The sequence below is a fragment of the Gymnoscopelus microlampas genome (genome assembly GCF_963454915.1).
Source record: "Gymnoscopelus microlampas genome assembly, chromosome: 11".
NCBI lineage: Eukaryota > Metazoa > Chordata > Actinopteri > Myctophiformes > Myctophidae > Gymnoscopelus > Gymnoscopelus microlampas.
In genome coordinates, this window is record NC_139948.1 from 14,872,603 (window position 1) to 14,895,606 (window position 23,004).

General features: G+C 44.5%; 1 protein-coding gene across 1 annotated transcript in view; it reads left to right on the forward strand.

The window, feature by feature from the left end:
- Positions 1 to 23,004, forward strand: part of coro7 (coronin 7) — a 193,251-nt gene that overhangs the window by 8,998 nt on the left and 161,249 nt on the right. The window contains exons 5-7 of the mRNA XM_084071513.1: positions 1,938 to 2,127; positions 5,607 to 5,683; positions 13,573 to 13,623. Coding sequence (XP_083927639.1) covers positions 1,938 to 2,127; positions 5,607 to 5,683; positions 13,573 to 13,623 — 318 coding nt within the window. The remainder of the gene's footprint in view (positions 1 to 1,937; positions 2,128 to 5,606; positions 5,684 to 13,572; positions 13,624 to 23,004) is intronic.

The window sequence follows — 23,004 nt, forward strand, 5'->3', positions numbered from 1 at the left end:
AATATCAACATAAAAATACAGAGGAAAAAAAAGCATGAAAAAAAAAAAATATATATACAAAAAAAAGGGGGAGGGGGGTTGTCTGTCTACCGGGAAACTGGTACTACCTCCTCTTATGGCCTCCAGAAAGATGAGTTTTTAGGGCTGTTTTAAATGAGCCCAGCGAACTGCATTTTTTGAGGGATGGGGTTGGACTACTCCATACCTATAAGCAAGTATATATAAGCAAGTACACACATGGACACACATTCAGAGTTGATGAAATCCTTGCGTTGACATTACGTTGTCTCTTTGCTATACCGCATAGCAGCTGAAGCTGTTTTCTGTATCCTCTGGTTGTGGATGACAGTGCTTAGAGAGTCTGACTATGTATTGGCTTGGGGTTTTGCTATTAAAGCGTTGCGAGGGCTCCCTCCTCTCGACACATTATCCTGAACCACAGGTGCCCCGCCTCTGAGGAATCTGCTGAGTGTGGGTCTGTGTCTGCAGCATGGTCTACCTCAGAGACCTGTGCGCGCGCGCGCGCACACACACACACACACACACACACACACACACACACACACACACACACACACACACACACACACACACACACACACACACACACACACACACATGCTGCAGAGATTTCTGCAGCGTGTAGCATTTGTACAGCCGTTATTTGATCAGTCAATCCTGTTTAACTTTCACCAACAGCATATCATTGTGGTGACCTGCTTGTGCTGATTAAGTCAGACACACACACACACACACACACACACACACACACACACACACACACACACACACACACACACACACACACACGCACGCTCATTATTGCAACGAGTTTCTCCTTGATCTGCCTTCGTACCTCAAATTTGCTCGATGGTCCAGGTCCCTTTGGGCAAGCCCTGCTGCAGGCAGCGAACCATTCATTTAGCCCAGCAGCATTTCTTTAAGCAGCGCATAACGCCCTCCGATACGCCATTCAATCTCTGGCTGTGATTTTAAGTCTCCAGCTGTCAGACACCTGGAGGAGCCGACCTCCCACCCACGACGCCCTTCGTCTGTATGGGCAGCCGTCCACCTTTCCACTCCTGACTCAACCCACAGCGGCTGGCTGGGACGGTCAAACAGCTCTTTGTCCCACTGGACAATTTTTTTTACAAACAGCTGTCTGAGCACTTCGCTCACAAAGCACTACATTTATTGTTAAAGTGTTGTTGTTTTTCTCGATGCACCGACCGCGTCCTAGTGAGGCTCCGTTCACAGTAAATGTCATCCTGAAGTCATTTGCATACGTGACATTATCGAGGCCTCGAAATGTCATGGAATGAGAAATGTGATTAGTTCATCTGGAAATTCAGTTTGAAATGAAAATCTCCACGTAGGCGACGATGCGCAAAAGATTTGCAAAGAAAATATTAGAGGTAAAACGATTTATGTGAATTTCCAGCCTTCATTAGCACATTGAGACCTGGAACGCACCTGTGTCACTTTTTGATTTGAGCTAAAAAGCATTATTTTACACTTTGGCTATTCAAAAATAGCAGATATACAAGCTCGTAGATCTGCTATTTTTGGAAAATCGTGAAAATGTGGGAAAATCTTTGAATATATATTGTGTAAAAGCGAACATTTTTAATTCTTTAATTCTTTGCTTCTGGGGGTCCCTGGAACAAAACATTTTGAGATGGGGGGTCGGCGTCCAAATACATATAATTTTTTAGGGTCCTTGACATGAAAAAGTTTGAGAACCGCTGATATAGAAACATACGTTTTTTTTCAGAAAACTGTTTGGACTTAGAAGACATTTTGTCGAATCGGCTTCAGGTCTTAATGGGTTTTAAGCTTGTGTCAGGCCCTGTGCAAACGTGCCATCCATCTGCCCTTTTTTCACTGACAACCCCTTAACATCTACTACACCACCTCTCTGTTTTGGGGAACAACAGGTGAAGCTGTGGCGCTTGTGTTGTGATCCCGAGCGGGAGCAGCCCGGCGGGCCAGAGCTCACCCTGTGTCCGGGGCAGGGCAGGCTGGAGTTGGTCCTCTTCCACCCCACCGCCTCTGGCCTGCTGGCCGTGGGCACCACCAACACCCCCCAGCTGTGGGATACCAGCCGCCAGGACGGACCGCTAGCAGGTAACACCCCCCCCCGGGGCAGTATAATGGGAGGAGGGGGAGGTTGAGCCCTGCCTGCACAGACATATACCCATGATCAGTGTTGCCAGATTCTGTGAAAGAAGGGAAAACCAGCCCAAAAGAAGCGACTATCGGCCACATGAGTTCTTTAACATATGCGTCAGCTATTTGAAAATAGCAGATCTACAAGCTCACAACGCGTCGCTGTGAGCTTGTAGATCGGCTATTTTCAAATAGAATCTTGCGGGGGAAATTATGATAAGCAGATCTGGCAACCCCAGCCCGTGATGTTTGTGCATGCAACCACACACGCTAGAGCTGCAACTATCCATTATTTTCTTAGCGATTATTCTATTGATTACTTTTATGCTGATATTGAATAATTGAGAACAAAATCGAATCGATTTCTTTAATGATCTATTAAATCAATTACTGTTGCTTCCCTATCGGACTTCACGGTACATTTGCCGTATGCTTTTTAAAGACACGTACAAACAACCTCTCTTATGTCTGTGTATTGTATATTCAATTGAACGTTGTCTGTAAACATCACAAGTACTCGAGCCTAGAAATAATGACTAATAATCAGACACGCCAAAAACAAATCCCACATTATGTTTAATAATGGGCTGTCACTCCCCTTTTGATTATGGGGTTTATTATGTTCATATCACACCCTATGACTTTTACCTGAAGAATCGATGATTTTCTTTCAAATCAATGATTTGTTTTCAATAATCGATTAGTTTAACTGTTGCGGCCCTAAAACACACACACGCGCACGCACACACACGCGCACACACACACGCACACGCACACGCACACGCATGCATACACAATGTGCTTTTGCATTCACAGATGTATTTATTTCTGTTCACATCGTGCACTGTGTTTGTGACGTGTAACACTCCAGTCTCTGTCTGTCTGTCTGTCTGTCTGTCTGTCTGTCAGTCAGTCAGTCTTCAGTTAATTATTATTTTGTATTATTCTCTGTTTTCTTCTTCTTATATGTATGACATTGTTTGGAGTGTGTGCAGCGAGAGGTGCTTGTTGTTGGGTGTATTTGGTTGCCCTTTTTTCCCAGTGTGGGTGCTGTCTCACTGACACACTGCCTACATTTTTGCAGCCCTGTGGCTCTGTCTAAAAGTGCCGGAGAGGCAGCAGAGGTAAAGTCCTGGTTCTCCCCCCCCCCGGTCCTGTCCCCCCCCTCTCTCTGTCCCCCCTGTCTCCCCTGGGCTGGGCCTCAGGATATAGCCACACCATCCTTTTGGCCTCACCCCACCCCACCCCCCCCCAACCTCACACCCCCTCTCTTACCCTCATGACAGCTGACCTGGCTGCTGCTGCTGTACACACACCGCCCCCCAACACACTCCAATGAGCCGTGCCACCCCTCTCTACCACCACCACCATCACTCTCCTCCATCACTCTCATTCCTTCTTTTCTTTACCACTTTTCTCTTTATTTGGCAAAGGGGGAAATATACATGAGAGAGACAGTGGCATTATCTTGGACGAGTGTGTGCGAGTTCTTGTTCCTTTTGGTGTCTGTGGTTCGGTCTCAAATCGTCACTGTGTCACACTGTGTCTGTCCCAAGTGTCACTTTGTGGTGGCATTCCACCTTTAACCCTTTCAGACCGAGTACGGTAATTTTAAGATTTATTTTGGCTATTTTTTTGAAAAATCGTGAAAATGTGTGCAAGTCTTTTGAATATCTTGTTATCTGCAGCGCACATTTTTAACTCGATTACAACTTCCGGGGGGGTCCCTGGAACAAAATATTTTGTTAATTTTGGGAGTCCTCGGTGCTGCGCTATGAGCTTGTATATCTGCTATTTTTTGAATAGCCAAAGAAATCTAAAAAATCACACCCTCTGTGAAGAGAGTGAAGCCTTTGAAGAGCCCCGTATTGTCATCACCCGTGTTGTCATCAATGTTTGTTTATAGGACATACATACATACGGACACACGGACAAAGTCAGATATAGGAGTGGTTGGCACCACTCAAAAAGCCACATTCTTTCCCGGTCTTTTAATGGGTTAAAGAACAAAACAAGAACCCTATGCCTAAAACAACGCCCTCTGTAATATACACTATTTGCGTGTATCACGACCACACGCTATGCTGTGCACATCCATGGCACAGTAACCACCACGAACGTCTTGTGTCCCGTCTGCCATTTTGTCTCGTACGCCTCAGCCAATAGGAACATAACGTGTGAATCATTGTATCATTTCTTTGATGTGAAATGTCCCGTGTTATTTGTTGTAATTGTTTTTCCTTTCGTTGTTTATCCCTGCTCTCTCCGCCAGAGGTTGGAGGCGCTTTAAAGCATGGAATATTCCTCTTGGCGCATGCGTGGCGCAATATTTATTGCCCTTTAACCCTTTAAAGGGGAAATCCACCCATTTTCAATATTTAACTATGTCATTAATATAGCATAAAGGAGTTGTGTGGAAATAAGAAAAAAGTTCCCCCCTTTCTGTGTTGCCTTGAACTGGAGGATTGATTTTGGGTTTAACATTGCAAATTACAACATGATGAGTCATCATGTTGTAATTTGCAATGTTAAACCCACAATCAATCCCCTTTAAGACCGGGAACCCATCTGTGTCATTTTTAGATTTTTTTTTTTTTTGTGTGCAAATCTTTGAATATATATTTTTAAGCGATTTTTTTTTTGTACTCAAATCTTTGCTTCTGGGGGTCCCTGGAACAACATATTTTGAGATGGGGGTCCGCGGCCAAATACATATAATTTTGGGGTCCTTGACATGAAAAAGTTTGACAATCACTGATATTATAGCAACATAAGTTTTTTCTTAGGATCTTTGTTAGGATTTAGAAGACATTTGTAGAATCCCCAGAAGCAAAGATTCGAGTTAAAAATGTTTGCTTTAAAAATATATACATATGTATCAAAAGATTTGCACACATTTTCCACGATTTAAAAAAAATGGCGAGTGCCGCGCTATGAGCTTGTAGATCTGCTATTTTTTTAGAGAAGATGCCAAAGAAGTCTAAAAATGACACACAGATGCGTTTCAGGTCTTAAACGGGTCAAAGCTCCACTTCTGGTGGTCATTCAGGACTCATAGAACTGTAGTTACATTTGTGCTTTAGTGTTTTTTTTCCCCTTCTCCATTCTGTTTTCCTGTGCACTGTCATGGCTTCTCAGATCCTCCCATATTTCTCCTTAATTCCTATCGGGTGTAAAGATGCCTGTGTGTGGTCTTTGTCTTTTGCCCATTAAGTGCAATTTATACTTGCGAGTATACATTTTCTAGGCATTATTGTACTCATTTCAAAACTGTGCGTCAGCTCTCATTTGCTTGAACTGTGCTTTGTCAAAGTATCGGTGTCATTTGTGCTCTTTGTCTTCACGTGTCTTTTCCTTTCCTTTGTATGAGGACTGTCGCTCCTGCCCTGTCCTCCTTTCACCTTTTATTATGTGTGTGTGTGTGTGTCTGTCTACAGTTCTGGAAGAGCACAGTGACCAGCTGCAGAGTTTAAGTTGGAAGCAGGACGGTTCCCTGTTGGCTTCCTCCTGCAAGGTGAGTTGGAAACGCTACATTGCTATACACATGCTCTCTTTTTGTTTCAATATAACACGTTTTATTCCGTGGGAAGAAAAAAAAACAGTTTTGACACTGGGAAGCTGGACTCTTGTAGTTGCCTGGTCTTGCCACTAGATGCCACCGGCGGCTCACATTCGGCACCGGTGTTGGTCGTTCTGCAGTCGGAGACTGGTGGTCTGTTGGTTGGTCGGTCGGTCAGGGAGGGCCATGTTATGTTTATGAGGGGATCTTTCCATTAACAAGTCAACAGGAGTGACTCTCATAAACAAGGGTGTGGATAACACACACGCACGCGCACGCACACACACACACACACACACACACACACAGCTGACCAGCTCTTATAATGATGGTAAATCAGTCAATCCACGATAAGCTTGGAAACATTGTGACGTCTAAAACAAATGTTGGAAACAAACCTAATAACACAGTTTGCCTTAACCCATTAAGACCTGAGGCCGCTTCTAAAAAAAAGATCTAAATCATAATAGTTTTTCGGAAAAAAATATTTAAAAAATATTTTCACGATTTAAAAAAAATAGCAGATCTACAAGCTCATAGCGCGGCACTCGGTGCCGTGCTATGAGCTTGTATATCTGCTATTTTTGAATAGCCAAAGACATCTAAAGTGACACAGATGCGTTCCACTTCCAGGTATCAATGGGTTAATGGGCTAGTAGTGATGACAAAGGCATATTAAAGAGCTGCTCTTTGGCAGTTGCTTTGCCGAGTTTTATCCTTTTCCTCCGCAGCCTGAGCGGGAAAACGGAGCAAACTCATTAATTAGGGGCCCCGACGAGGGCACTATAGCTGCATCCGAAGGACGCATCCATCAGGGTTTTCGGTTTGTCTTAACAACCCCCCCCCCCCCCCCCCCCCATGACCCCTATCCCAAGTATACATTCCCCTTCCTTGCCGTTGTGCCCTCCACTCTCCTGGCAAAGAGTCATCTCTAATCAGGACTTTTAGCTCCGCCACTCCCCCCCCCCCCCCGACAGCTTCCAGGAGTTATGGCCGAATTAGAAGGGAACAGAGCGAACTGTACGAGTGGAGCTCACTCCTCCTCACCTGGCCCCCAGGAGCCCCCACTGACACGGCCCTCGGAAAGGCTGATTTAACCCATTGAGACCGGGAACGCATCTGTGTCATTTTTAAGATTTCTTTGGGCTATCGGAAAAACAGCAGATATACAAGCTCATGAGCTTGTTTGTGCAAATCTTTGAATTTTTTTAACTCAAATCTTTGCTCCTGGGGGGGGGGGGGGTGGGGGCTGGAACGGCATATTTTGAGATGGGGGTCATTCATTTTGGCGGCCCTTAATGAAAAAGTTTGAGAACCACTGATATTATAGCAACATAGGTGTAAAAAAAAAAAATGTCGGGAATTAGAAGACATTCGTAGAATCCCCCAGAAGCTTTCAGTTAAAACATTTTACCTTTAAAAATATACTGTGTGTATATATATATATATATATATATATACATATATTCAAATATTTGCACACATTTTCACGATTTATTTAAAAAAAATAGCAGATCTGCAAGCTCGTAGCGCGGCACTCGGTGCCGCGCTACGAGCTTGTAGATCTGCTATTTTTGAATAGCCCAAAAAGACATCTTACAAAAATGACACGGGATGCGTTCCCGGTTTAAAAGGGTTAACAGCCAGAGAGAGAGAAAGAGAGAGAGAGAGAGAGAGAGAGAGACCTGGGTGTTTGAGGAGTCGTCCATGCCACCCCCCCCCCCACCCCCCCTCCCTGTCATCAGGAAATAATCAGGGTGCTTGAAGGGCTTTCCATTAGGTTGTTAATATTTTCAGGCAGGAGGTGGAAGGAGGGAGGGAGGGAGGGAGGTGAGTGTGGGGGGGAGTTTGTGAGTAAAGGGGGGGGCAGGGAAAGAATGGATTTATGAGTCGAACTAAAGAATTGTTTCATGAGTATAGTCTTGGTTTATTAGGAGGACCAGGGGTGGTGGTGGTGATCACATAGGGTCTTTTTTTTCATCAGTGCGGGGGTGGCTAACATAAATTCATCCTTAGCATATAGTTCCAGGCCTCCAGTTATACACCATGGGGGGGTATACGCTCGTTCTGCTAGGGCTCAGACGGATGCAGTCTGTGTGGGTTTGTACAAGCTGAGAATGAGGTAGTGAGAGCCCCCCCCCCCCCCCCCTGATGTGGTGTCAGAGCTTCAGTCCTGCCATTCATGTTGTTCTTAAACTGCTATGAACGTCAGTCTTAAAGTCTTAATTCCCCCCCTCCTCTTTGTTTGGGTTTCCCGCTGACAAGAAACAAATTATCCCCCCCGCCCGTCAGCTTGCCTGCGTCCCCATACCTCGAAATAACCCTACATCTATTTTGACAGCATAATTGTTCTTCTCCACCAGTGCTACCACCATCGCCCTGCCATCATGGGCCTTTTCGGGGGGCAGGCCTGAGAGGAACGAAGGGAAACACAAGGCACAAAGAGAGAGAGAGTCAGAAATATGAGCAAAAAAGATCAGAGCCGTGCGACCTCCGAGGTTCCTGCCCTGCCCTTTCCTGGCTCTGGTGTCATTTAACCCAATAGGGCCCCTCCAATCTTCTCCAATCCGCCTTATTAACCCTTTAAGACCGGGAACGCATCTGTGTGTCATTTTTTAGAATTCTTTGTGGCTATTCAAAAGATAGCAGATATACAAGCTCATAGCGCGGCACCGAGTGCCGCGCTGTGAGCTTGTAGATCTGCTATTTTTGAAAAATCGTGAACATTTGGTGCAAATCTTTTGAATATTATGTATTTTGTAAAGCGAACATTTGTAACTCAAATCTTTGCCTCTGGGGGATTCTACAAATGTCTTCTAAATCCTAACAGTTTTCTGAAAAAAACCTATGTTGCTATAATATCAGTTCTCAAACGTATTCATGTCAAAGACCACCCAAAATTACCCGTATTTGGTCGCGGACCCCCATCTCAAAATATGTTGTTCCAGAGACCCCCAGAAGCAAAGATTTGAGTTACAAATGTTCGCTTAAAAGATTTTTTTTCACCATTTTTCAAAAATAGCAGATCTACAAGCTCAATTGGGCACTCGGTGCCGCGCTATGAGCTTGTAGATCTGCTATTTTTGAATAGCCCAAAGAAATCTAAAAAAAAACGTCACACAGATGTGTTCCCGGTCTTAATGGGTTAAAGCAAATAGGGCCTGCCCACATGTGGGTCCAATCCCCCCGGCCCTCCCATTGGGTAAACATTGGGGCGCAGGGTGGTGGTGGTGGTGGGGGGGTTTAAAGCAGATGAAGGGGAGGCTGCGGCCTCCAAAGAGAAGGACTCATGTCAGGCCCCATTTGGAATTAGTAGAGATGTATATTTATGACACGCTGGTCCTGAGCGAAAGAAGAAAAGTAGGGTCATGTGGAGAAGAAACGCTGCTTCTGTATGACAGATGGATGCACTCAGGAGAGAGGCTGTTACACACTGCTTAGAAATGAGGTGTTTACTGGTCCCAGACCTGCCCTCGGTAAATGGGTACAAGTACAAGTTTTGTTTCTCTTGGTAAAGAAAGAAAAAAGACCCCAGTAACCAAGAGATCGCAGACACGGTCTTGAACTGCCAATCACAGCTGCTCCGACTGACACCGGTATCCGTGGGAGACTGGGAAAGGGAGCTTTGGCATCATGGTGTGTTTGATGTGTGGGGTTTGGTTGTGGATCGCCTGTATATGTGTGTGTGTGTAAGCTGTGCACCAGACTGCAGTGAAAACTCATTAACAGCAGCTTGAGAATGAGGTGAGGGCTCTGTCTCTTTGATTAAACAGCTGCTGCCTCAGCGAACTGTTATATATATATATACACACACACCCACACACATGCACGGACACGCATATACGTGCACGCACACAAACATACACTCACGCACGCACGCACGCATTCCCGCAAGCACAGGGATGTGGACCCTCCATCTGTGCAGTTATAAGGCAAGATAGATGTGTGTGTGTGTGTGTGTGTTTGTGTGTTTAAACAGGCTATTGTCATAGCCAGTGTGTTTGCTTGTCTGAGTGTGTGTTAGTCCGGTGGGCTCATCTGTATATGACTGGCCCCTGAGTGTTTGCACTGCCAGATAGTTTCACCTCTCACATGTTTGCACAACAACACAATGAGGTTACAGCGGTGTGTGTGTGTGTGTGTGTGTGTACCTGTTTGTGTTTATGTGTGTGAGAGGGGGGTGTGTGTGTGTGCGTGCTAACGATGCTAGCATACTGAGCATGCTGAGGTCAGTAAGTGCAGTCAGACTCCAAATATAGTTCTAGATATATATGGATTTGTCCATTGCGCAGATAGGTTTAGGTCTTGTCTCGGGGCAATATCCTGGAAATGACTGTTTAGTGTGTCTGTGTTGCTCCGGCACTCTGCTCTCTGTGCTTTTGGCTTAGGTTTAGGTCACAGAGGCCCAACAACGTGGCCTGGGGGCATTTTTACTCTTGGGTGGCCTAGCTTGCGCGAGCACACGCACACACACACTCACACAGGACCCTTAGAAAATCCCTTGTTTGCTATTCCTGTCAATAAACAGCAAATATGTCCCCTCATCCATAGCTGGTGGACGATTGAGGAGGGTAGATCTTTGAACTGGGGGGGCTTTAGAAGTGCCAGAGGTGAGATCAACCCCCCCCCCCCCACACACACCCCACTCCTACCAATCCTTAACTTGAACTCTGGTTTCAGACAGCTAGGACAACATGTCTGCTGGGTCCTTATTACAACAGTGTGTTTATGAACTCTAGCATCCATACTCTGGGGAGAACATGCAGTATGGCGAAAAATAAGGTGTACAGGAAAAAAAAAAGGAGTGGACCCAGTATAGACCCCCTCGGGGACTCCAGTCATTGAAGTCCAGTCATTGGTTATTTCTGTCTGTGTTGTATGGGTTTTGTGTGTGTGTGTGTGTGCACGTCTGTTTGTGTGTCTGTGTACTGTGTGTAGGGCCATTGTCAGTGTGCGGATGTGAGCTTGAATCCCTCACTGTCAGCCCGCTGATTCGGCCCGACGTGTGTGTGTTTGCAAAAGTGCACGTGTTTGTCCTATAAGCCCTTATTATAGTTATTACCTGCCATCGGCCTCGTCTTGCGTGTCAGTCTGCCGCCTGTGATCACAGTCACACACACCGGTATTGAGTGACAGCACGGCGCAGACCAGCGCATGTCGCGGTCACAGCCTGTTCCCATTACATCCCATTTCCTCTCAATCACCGAGGACCCCCCCCCCCCTCCTCCTCTGATTGGCTCGGTGTGATTGATGCCGTATGCCCGCTTCAGTCGGTCGGGGGGGGTCAAGGCAAGTATAGGTGCCACAGAGAGGTCACTGGATTTCGGTCGCTATCAGTGGATCCCTACAGATTGTACTGATATATCACCCCCCCCCCCAAAAAAAAACAATCTGGGTTCTGTTTGTCTGCATAATGACGTGCTCCCCATCTGGGATTGATCCTGACGCTCTCAGGACATTTTAGCAAAATGTCTCAACTCAAAGTGAACATTGTGTCATTGGTAGGGCTGTCACGATTACGCGTTTAAGTCGACGATTAATTATCACTCAAATCATTTCGATTTAACGATTTTAATTTTAATTAAAAAATCCATTTCTGTTTGTTTTTTTAGATTTCGTAAACAAAAGTTGCACAGGACGGATATGACAAATAACACATATTTAATTACTTTATACCTAAAAATAAACATTAATTTATTATTTTGAAAAAATGTCAAAAATAGTGGAAATAGCAGATCTATAAGCTCAAAACGCGTCGCATCGCGACGCGTTTTGAGCTTATAGATCGGCTATTTCCACTATTTTTGACATTTTTTCAAAATATGACATTTTCTAACATGGAATTGATTAAATATGTAGATAACTTGTTTTTGGCCTTCTATTGTTCTCTTGTTCAATCTCCCTCCCACTTGCCCCCTACCCCTCTTCTTCTCTCTCCCCACTCTTCTTTCTACGGAATTTAACGTTGCGATGGGAATGATGTACAAAAACGAATTTCACCCACTTTTTTACCTTGTAAACCTGTGATGTGACAATAAACCTGATTCTGATTATGATTATGACATTTATGTAATAATTGTGACAGGCCTAGTCTCAACTCAAAGTGAACATTGGGTCACTGGTCCGGTGCGAAATGCTTTCATATCGTGGTGTTTTCGGAGAAGCAAGTCACAGCTGGCTGTTGGCGCTTTTCTCTTCCAGCCCCTCGCCTCTCTGTGAGAGCTTTAAATCCTGACCTCTCACATGCTCTTTGACCTCTTCGGCACGTCCCTTTCAGGCTCCTCACAAAGGCAAACTTCACTGTAAAACATGGACGTGTCACGCGGGGCATGCCCCGCAAAAATCCATCAAAGTAGTCGTAATGCTTAATTTATGCGGCGTTGCTCGCAGAAAATAGCAGATCTAAAAGCTTACAGCGCGTTGCATTACGAAGCGTTGTGAGCTTCTAGAACAGCTACTTTTGGTGAGTGACACAGTCAAATGACAAAGTATAGATCAGGCTTAACTAAGCCAAGCAACGATGTCGCCCTAGAGTGTGCACTTCATCTGCTAAGGGAACAGCTTGAGCTGTTATTGTGTCATTTATTTTTATTGCATCTGCCGGTGACGACGTTTCTTGGGGTTGTCCAGGCAACCCGAAAACATGAACTTATCTCAAAAGAAAGGATGAACGAAAACATGAAAGGATGAGCTGATTGCGATTGGTCAAAGGTCAAAGTCACTGTGACCTCACAAACGTGTTTTTATGGCCATAACTCAAGAATATTTTTTTATGTAGGATAAAATGAAGTGAAGATTTGAAGAACGCCTGGAGGGAAATTCACTACATCTGGCACAAACATCCACTTTGGAGAATTTGGTGGTCAGAGGTCAAGGTCACTGTGAAGTCGTCACAAAACACCTTTCATACATGCATATGTTTCATACATGCATAGAAACTTTAATAAAATCTATAGCAGGGGTCTTCAATGTTTTCAGGCCAAGGACCCCCTAGCTGAGAGAGAGATGAAGCAGGGACCCCCTCTATAGTGTATAAACTTGTGTTTCATATTATACTTTTTGTTTACTTGGTCTGCTCTTTTTTCCCTCTACACCTATTACCTCTTTGCCAAAAATAGCCGATCTACAAGCCCACAACGCCTCGCAGTGCAAAGCGTTGTGGGCTTGTAGATCTGCTATTTTTGTCTAGTTCTCCTCAGAAAAGGGATGCTAGGGTTCAAGAGGTTAAGGGGTAAAAAGAAAAATCCTATCGCACAAAGATTTGGCGGACCCCCTGTAGTAACTCTGAGGACCCCCTAGGGGTCCCGGACCCCCTGCTGAAGACCCCTGATCTATAGTGTTTCTTTTTCTATTTCAATATCGCCATCTGTGTTGGACCCAAATGGTACCGGTCGGTAGGGCTGGGCAATTAATTAATTATCAAAGCGGATATTTAGAACCAATAACTGACTTAATCTTGCTCATGTAGGCTAATCGAATAATCTAGAATCAGGTTTCGTTTCGTTTTAATTATACAATCAACATGATTTAGAAAAATGAATTGTTATATGTATTTTTAATCGACAACATTGATTTGTCTGATTAACCACTTCATTATACCTCGTTGTACAATGGTGGCATACAAAAATAGTGAGAATAGCTGCTATGCAAGCTCACAACATGCCGAGTTGTGACACATTGTGAGCTTGTAGATCTATTTCTATTTTCACTGTTCAAAAAATAATAATCGTTCATTCATCGTGATCAAAGGTTGAAATAATGGTGACAATGTAGTCACATCATATTGTGTTATGATGATGATGATGTGTTCAAATGTGCAATGAGGTGTTTTCTGTTCTATCCAGGACAAGATGCTGCGAGTGTTTGATCCCAGAGCCCAGCTGACACCTGTTCAGGTAAGTCCTCTAATCCAGTCGTCCACCACACTGCCCAAACTAAATAATGGCAGAACACTCTGAATTTGACTCGTTTAAACCAGTGGTTCTCAAACTTTTTCATGTCAAGGACCCCCAAATTGACATTTATTAGCCCGCGCGGACCCCCATTTGAAAAGATATGCCAAGGACCCCCATAAGAGAAGATTTTCTAGCAGTGATTTTCAACCATTTTAATTTCTTGGACCCCCAGTTTGAGGCTATGGACCCCCATTTAATGGCATTTATATCTCTGGGACCCCAATTTATATTGAAAAATCTATGTTAATCTAACTCTGAGAGTGTAAAAATGGAACCAAATGGACCCATTTGTACACTCTCAGAGTTACAGACCCATAAGGGTCCATTTGGTTCCTGTCCATCATTGGCTGGGGACCCCCTGGAACTCCCTCAAGTACCCCTGGGGGTCCCCGGACCCCACTTTGAGAACCAATGGTTTAAACACCAAGCTGTTAATCCAAGGGCAATCTTGGAACCCATTCTGTAAAAAAAAAAGTTTTCTTTGTTTTTTCCTCTGAGGGCACGACCTGCTTTTGTGTATTTTGTGGGACTTGGATTGGGCTCCTCCCCTTTTCAGTCCAATGTCCTTCCGGGTGCTTCTGTGTTTATTCCTACTAACAAGAACATGACATGTTTAAGGCAGTAGCGCCTGTCGGCAGAATCTATCTCGAGAGAGAAATCTGAGGGCAACGCATGCTGACAGAGGTCTTTGTGTGATGCCATGAATAATAAGCAGAAAGACTTTATTTGCCAAGTACTGTGGATATATAAGTATAGACGGGTCATAAGAGACCTAATTGTATGTTCACAGCCACCTGCTTTGCAGGGGGACCCAGTTCATAGCACCAAAGTGTTGCTTGGTGCTATGAACACGAAGTAACGCTTCTTCATATCGAACAAACTCGTCACAGAAGCCCCCATGGATTGATTACTTCCACAGCGTAGCTATGAATGGAAATGTCCTTCACAAATACGTTTAGGTCTGTGCCGCGTACAATAAACGTCAGGGATTTTACTTAGCACACAGTGACACAACAGCGCAAGATATCTGGCAAGACCCAAGACTTTCTGAACCAAGAGTTGTAAAGTAAAGTAAAGTATTGGATGACAATACAATAAATTGATTGATTTGAGGAAAATTGGGTCCCTTTGGCATCCACACATCTCGGTGTACACAGTAAAATCCTCAAATGTTAATTTATCCATGTGCAAACGCCTTTTCACGCAGGAAGCGACTGACGCTTCTAATTGATTTTCACGTGGGGGGGCGCAGCCAATCTGACAGGTGTCGTGAACTTGTGACAAGCGGGTGCGTTGACGTGAAATTGTCACATTCGTTCTCGTCTCACTCACACGCCCGCCCGCGTCATGAGTTCAATTGTGTTACATTTCTTCCTATGCGACGCGGAAATGCATTGTGTTCACATGAGGAGCGCCAGTGCAACCGTGCGGATCCAAGTAAGAACGCAACACGCTATGACGCTCCCTGTGTGAAAAAGGCTTTACTCGGAGAGTGTGCAAATGTAATGCAAATTTAACCACATGAACCCTAGTGTCCTTGTTATGGGGTGAACCTTTTGGCAAAAAGCAGATCTATCACCTACAAGCTCACCACATGTCCCAATATGTTGCAACGCGTTGCAACATATTGAGAGTCCTGCAACGGGCGGGTTACCCACAGATACCCGCGTTTGACGGGTGAAAACGGGTGAAAAATGAACTTTTATAAGTTCACGGGTATGGGGGGTTCTGAACTAAACGCGGGTGGTTAACATTTCATTGTGAAAATCAGAGAGCACTGTTTCCGCCCAAACAACGTCACTTGTGTAACTTAACACAGCACAACGGCATGGAGCACGCCGGTCAGCTATCTTAACTCAGAAAAACACATTGAACATCCTGTTATACCTTCAAATTAAAACCATCTGACAGCGTAAACAACGACACATGCTTACTGCGTATGTGCGCGTTCGCACGTGTGACGCGTGTAGTGCATGTAGCGCTATTGTTGAAGGCTGCTATCTTTTTCAACATGTTTCAACTCACTTTTAAATTGAGTGACTGTCTGTAGGCCATTTACATTTTACTCTGCATGTAATCACGGGTAAACGGGCGGACAACGGGTCTATTATTTGACGGGCGGTTCTGGTTCGTATTTTGAAATAATCACGGGTAAACGGGCGGACAACGGATCTGATTATTGACGGTCGGGCGCGGGTTCTCAAAAGTGGACCCGTGCAGGACTCTGATTTGGTGTAGAGGGAAACTAGGAGCGGACCAACTATAGAGCCCTGAGAGACTCCGGTAAATTGTTTAAATTGACACTCATTTTACTGTCTAGTCTTCCCGTCGCTCCACACTCGACTCGACATTTAGTGCTGTGCGACGTGTTCCCCTGTCCAGTGACAAACATGTTGACATTAGCCCAGCGTGTGTGACTCATTTGCTTTTGATTTATTGGGACGCAGTAGTACACACACATGCCTCCTCCCTCTGCTAGCCTCTTCCCACGGGTACCCATCCCACACCGCACTGGTGGTGGTGATACGACCGTGATCCCTGCAGCTCTCCCCAAAACCGCCGCGCTCACTCTGCTAGCCTTATATACTGGGGAAGAAGCCGCCACCTAACGACATCCGCAGGGGGGGGCGAGCCAATAGGTCTCCATCGCAACCCCCGGGCGGGAATGAGGAAGTGGATTAGCGGGGAAGGAGCGTGGGGGGGTTTGAGCGGGGGGGGGGCCAATACGGCGCAAATATTCTCACACTTTTCAGCGCGGGACCTCCCAAAGAGTTTTCATTACTGAGGGTGCTGCAGTAGGCCCTGGCCCATATAGCCCCCCCCCCCGGCTTTCTCATCTGTAAACACCGGGAGCGCTACAACAACAGTGCACGCTGCTGTAGATTAAATACCTGGAGGACACATCACCCTGGAAGGCTGGTGTGTGTGTGTGTGTGTGTGTGTGTGTTGGGGGGTGCATTCTTGTGCGTGTTTGTCTGTTGGCATGTATGTGTGCATACATGTCTCTTTGCACGCGCACGTACGCCCTCCCGAGTCTCTCGGTGTTTGCATAGCTCTCGCACCTTTTTGCTGTTGATGAAAGGCTCAGTGTTTTAGAGAGAGAGAGAGAGAGAGAGAGAGAGAGGTATGTGTTGTTCCATCTTGACGTCAGCTGGCTCCTGACAGCCGAGGCGAGAGAGAGGGGCCTGGCGATGGAAAAAAAAAAACGTTTCATGAAGATAGTTCTCCTTGCGGCCTTAGGCTCAGTGCCTGCGAAACACGTTTTTTATATGTACGGTACATGTACGCCCGTCTGCGTGTGGCAGAATACGAGTGTTTGCCTAAGAAACACGAAATGAAACATGAAAATGTGTCGACTGGCTCCGGTCCAAGTGTTTGAGCCTGGATGTTTACCTCAGGTGTGTCAGACGACCGAATCCTCTTTTTTTAGTTTTCTTTACACGTGGCCTTTCAGCGGCTTTCTTAAACGACTCGATACAACACGCTCCAGTTTTCAGCACCTCTCCAGCCCCTGAGTCACATGACATGCCATTAACCGTATGAACAGTAGCTGAAAATAGCCAATCTATAGGCTCACAACGCGTCGAGTTGTGAGCCTTGTAGATTGGCTATTTTCAGGAAAGAGATTTGTTGTTGAGGGGAAAAAAACGCAGCGGACCTAGTATAGACCTCTGGGGATTCTAGTCAACAAAGTGTATAAGGGTTTAAGTGGTTAAGTGTGGCTTCTCGACAGCTCTACCAGAATCACCATTCAGACTGAAGACATTTCCGGTACATTCGCCCGCCCTCTAGGACATGCCCCCCCCCCCAACCAAGAATTCAAGGGAATTCCGATCTAATATGCTCGCATTGCCTTTAAATCACTGTGTGTGTTAACAGTTAAAAGGTTCTCATTAGTTTAGATTGAATCAGCATTGAGTAGAGTCTGTATGTCTGAACCAAACTCTCCAATATGAGTCCGGTGGTTACTGGTTGGTGTAGATGTGCTGCTGGGACATTCCAGCCAAGCCCACTGACTCTCCCTGACGCTCCCTTCTCTCTCTCTCTCTCTCTCTCTCTCTCTCTCTCTCTCTCTCTCTCCCCCCTCGCTGTCTCATTAGCAGAGGTTAGACAATAGCCCTGCTCTTAACCCGTTCAATCCGGTTCTACAAATGTCTTCTAAATCCTAACAGGTTTCCGAAAAATCGTATGTTTCTAGCGTTCCCGGATTTAATGGGTTAAAACCCGTTGAAAGAGGAGAGGGCAGTGGTGGAAGAAGTACTCAAATGTTTTACTTAAGTAAAAGTATCGATACTGCAATGTAGAAGTACTCCGTTACAAGTAAAAAGTCCGGAATTCAAAATTGACTTGAGTGAAAGTACAAAGGTATTGGTACCAAAATGTGCTTAAATTACCAAAAGTAAAAGTACTAAAATATTTGAAAATAGCCGATCTACAAGCTCACAACGCGTCGCAATGCGACGCGCTGTGAGCTTGTAGATCGGCCATTTTCAAATAGCCTAGGTATAAAATAGGGCTGAAGTGGTTAATGTATGTTTTATAATGTAATAATTTGTATCTTGCAAAGTAACTAGTAACTAAAGTTTTCAAAAAATTGCAGTGGAGTAAAAGTACAACATTTGCCTCTGAGATGTAGTGGAGTAGAAGTAAAAGTATTGGAAATTCAAGTTTCCAATCAAGTAAAGTACAAATACCTCAAAATTGTACATTTTGTAAATGTACTTAGTTACTTTCCACCACCACTGGGAGAGAGGGAGATGAGAGAAGAAGAGAGGAGTGGTGTGGAGAGGCCTGAGTCAGCAGCATGTCCCTGCACTTCTAGCACATGGCTTCACCACCTCAAAACCAGTGAAGGGTTGAGATGTAGATCGAACTTATTAGAGGGATGCTCCTCTCTCTTTGGTTTACTTTCTTGTTCTCTCCCATCTTTCTATCTTTAAACTCTTACACTTTGCATCTGTTTCATTATTCCTTTACCTTATGCAGGCATGTGCGCAAAAAACGCACATGCTCACTAGGGCTGGTGAATTAATATTATATTATATATTATAAAAATAAAATAAAAACTTTTTTTGTAATGTTTATTTGACAGGGACAATACAAAAAACAAAGTATCAAGTTATAAAAATAAACAAAAGATATGTTTTATTGGATCTGAGCCCTCGATACATTGTTTTTTGTATTGTTTCTGTGAACAAAAAAAAAGAAAAATATATATATTTTTTAAGATAAATAAAAATATATATATAATAATAATAATAATAATAATAATAATAATAATAATAATAATAATAATAATAATAATAATAATATTCAAATATATTTGAATATCTGCCAATTTTTAAGACCAATATTGGAATATCATTTCTGAGGAAAGTTGACAGCCCTAGTGCTCTCTCTCCTTCACCCTCTCCTAGTCCATGTCCTGATATGTTAAAGGACGTTTGGTTTTGCGAGGCGCCAGCTGTGGCTCCCTCCCGAGTCCAGAGTGGGCAGAGAGCCTCGCCCTGACAGCTTTCACATGTACCGTCTCTCCTCCGTCTTTCTCCTTCCAAGGGGTAGAACGTGAGAACCACTGCGGCTCGCCATTTAACTCGCCATTCACTGGAGAAGACTTTAATGAGCACAGTGGGTGGTGAATCCGAACAGCGTGGAAACCCGATGAGGCCAGTAACTGGGGGGCCACGCAAAATGTCTAAAGATTAATTTACACCGAGAATTATAGCTATAGTAAAATCGTGATAGTTATTGTTTTCCATGCTTCAACGGAAATAACGGATTTTCAGTTAAAAACGTGGCGCATTGCGCCAGGCTTAACGCATATATACGTTACCTCTTTCGCAAGCCGCTTCTTTTACATGACACATAACACTTGGGGGATCGTAAAGCTCCCGGGTTCGAGACGCATGGTTTAGCGTGCATTTACACAGTTGTGCCACAAACTGATTTGTTTTTGCTTAATGTGAGGACACAGCAAAAGTGTCCACCGCGGTCTCGTTACGCTTCTGCGTTTTCATCGCTGGGTTGCTTCAAGATCCGACTTGATGGCAGGGGAAAGGCCGGCGCGGCCGCAAAGTAAACAGAGAAAGGCTTGAGAAGTGTCCGCGCTATTTGGGTCTCCAAACCTCACTGCGAGCTGTGTTTGGCTTTCTCACATGAGAGCCAGTCAGTTGTCCTCATCAGCGAAAGCCACAGCTCTTCTCTGAAATGATTGCTGGTGGGAGGCTATCTCACGAAAGCTGGAGTCCATTAGAGGGAGGGAGGGAGGGGATTCCTGTTTGTGTTTATTGTATTTTCTGGAGGAGGTGAGAAGTGAAGGATTAGAGTCTTCCTCTGTAACACAAATAACTTGACTTATATAACTGCCCTGAAACGTGATGGATGTTTCTCTTGATATTTTCTGTATGAATCTTAACCCATTAAGGCCTGAGGTTCCGATTCTACAAAATGTCTTCTAAATCCAGTTTTTTTTTTTTTTTAAACTTACGTTGCTTTGTCAGTGGTTCTGAAACGTTTTCATGTCAAGGACCCCCAAAATGTACATGTATTTGGCCACGGACCCCCATCTCAAAGTATTTTGTTCCAGGGACCCTCCAGAAGCAAAGATTTGAGTAAAAAATGTTTGTTTTCAAAATATATATATTCAAAGATTTGCACAAATGTTCTCGATTTTTCAAAAATAGCAGATCTACAAGCCCAATTCCGGGTCGAACATTCAGTGAAAACAGCAGATCTGCAAGCTTGTAGCTTGGCTATTTTTTGACGAAGAGATTTGGTGTAGAGGGAAGTAAGGAGCTGACCAAGTATATAGAGCCCTGGGGGACATGCACGTGCACACATAGACATCAAAGGGGGCTTGAGCCCCTGCCCTTTTGTCTGTCGGTAAAAAGTGCCCTTGTCTCCTCTGACTGTAAACTGTAGAAACCCCTGCGCGCACCTGCAGTAAAGCTTACTTAATTGAGACCCGTGCCGTGCAGTGCTCGCGCAGAATTATAGTTGATTTACAAGCTCACAACGCGTCGCAACGCCAGGTATTGTGAGCTTGTGGATCGGCTATTTTTTGGGTGCGCGATACCGCCCGGCAAACGAAGTATATTATACACAATCGAAACCTAACTGAGGCCACAACTGAACGCAGTGAATGCACGCAGAACACGAACCAATTGTTTGAGACAGATTAGGTATGTATGGACCAAAAATATATATATATATAGCTGTTAAATTACTTGTCAAGCAGGAGCCTATATCTCTCTCTCTCTCTCTCTCTCTCTCTCTCTCTCTCTCTCTCTCTCTCTCTCGGTGTCAGCAGCAGTGGTGGGAAAAGTACTCAATTTCTTTACTTAAGTAAAAGTACTCATTATACAGAAGAATAAGTGGCGTCGTTAGGCGGGGGCTTCGGTGGCTATAGCCACCAATGTTTTATCCAAAGCCACCAATAAAAAAATTATAAAAAAAAGTTTGTTTTAATTTTTTTTTTTAATATATATCTATAACCCAACCCTAAAACCGAAATAAAGTAACAAAAAACGGGTAAAAAAGTACCCGAATCCGACGAATATCCGCAAAATTTCGCGCGCGCTTCGCGCGCGCAGGGGGGACAAATGCACGCGCGCTGCGCGCGCGTGCATGTGTCCGTGCATGTGCCCTTTTGAAATTCCAGCCCCTGCCTCTCCAAATCTCTCTGCACGTCTCTGCTGGGGGACCCTGGTCAGCTATATTTACAGTATTAGGGATGAATGGTGAAATAACCGTCTTAAGGAAATGGCTTTATTATTAACTTACTTTTAATTCCTCCTTTCTTTGTTGTCTTCCCAGCTATCGCCTACCAACCTTATCAAATCTATTGACTCACAGTGTATCACATCATAGTGGAGTCCCTGGGTTAACCCCAGACAAAGTCACACACCTCTCCATCAGTCATTGTTAACATTACTGGACTGGCACAATCAGACCATGATTTGTCCAGTAGTGCTGCGGGTGCAGCCAGCCAGCCAGACAGGGCAGCCATACTGTAGTCCAAGTCCAGTGGCCCCGGGGGCTGGCTCATCCCTCTGGCCATGGAATTGGACTCACTGGGTTCTCCCCCCTAGCCAGGTGGGGTAAATTTAGACCCTAATTACAACCCTGCTCCTGCTGTATTTACGGGAAATAAGACTGCAGGGTAATTAAGGTCTTGGACAGGAGAAGCAGTGTATACTGCATCTGTAATCAGTGCGTGTGTGTGTGTGTGTGTGTGTGTGTGTGTGTGTGTGTGTGAGCTTACAGACGGGTGTATTTAGGTAGTTGGCATAGTGAGTGAGTGTGTGTGTGTGTGCGCGTGCGCGCACACGCGTGTGTATCTGCCCATGTGGCATACTTAGAATCTCCCACCACTAAAGATCAGATAGAGTTTCAGATATATATTTTGTTCCCCCTCGTTTTGTTTTCTCTGTCCTTTTAAAGCCACTCGACGTTAATATGCTGTAGAAGGAAAGTTAACATCGATATATTTCATACATTTTATCTCACGCAATTCATGAAACCGTTATCCAGAATATGCTAATCCCCCTCTATGTGTTCGTTAACGTTCCGTGATGTTGATAAATCATGGGCCCAGCGTGCAATGCCGTGCCCGGATATTGTTTTGTACAATATTGTTTCATTTAAATACTTAATTAAAATGAGTAGAATCTCAACCCTCTAGAGAAATAATGAACGGAACAGACCAAAACAAAAAATGCTTATTTAGGAAATGGTTACATGTACACATTAAAATCCTCTGTTAATTTAACTCCAAAGAGCGTACAAATGGAACACATACATTTACACTGAGGCCCACATGAGGGTATTATTAACCAATTAAACTCTGTAGAGCCTGCAGGGCTCTATACTAGGTCCGCTTCTTTTTTTCCCCTTATACCAAATACCTTTGTTGAAAATACTCAATCTCTAAATGATCTACTTGTAGATCTGCTACTTTTTCAAGTAGCAGATTTTTTTTTGGGAGCTTGTAGATTGTCTACTTTTGCAGAATGTTGTCCTATTTCCGCCGAATGTTTGCCTATCATGACATGCCCAGAACAGGGACGCTATAGAGCTAGGGTTCACGTGGTTACGGTGAGGCGTTAATTTACACACCAATTTGTAGCCTTGTAGCTACTAGCATTCGTGTCATCTTGATTCCTTACGCCAGTGGTTTTCAACCTTTTTCATGTCAAGGACCCCCAAATTGGCGCTAAGTAGCCCGCGGACCCCCATTGGAAAAGATATGCCAAGGACCCTCATAAGAGAAGATTTTTACGGCTCTAGCAGTGACTCTCAACATTTTTGAGTGGTGCCAAC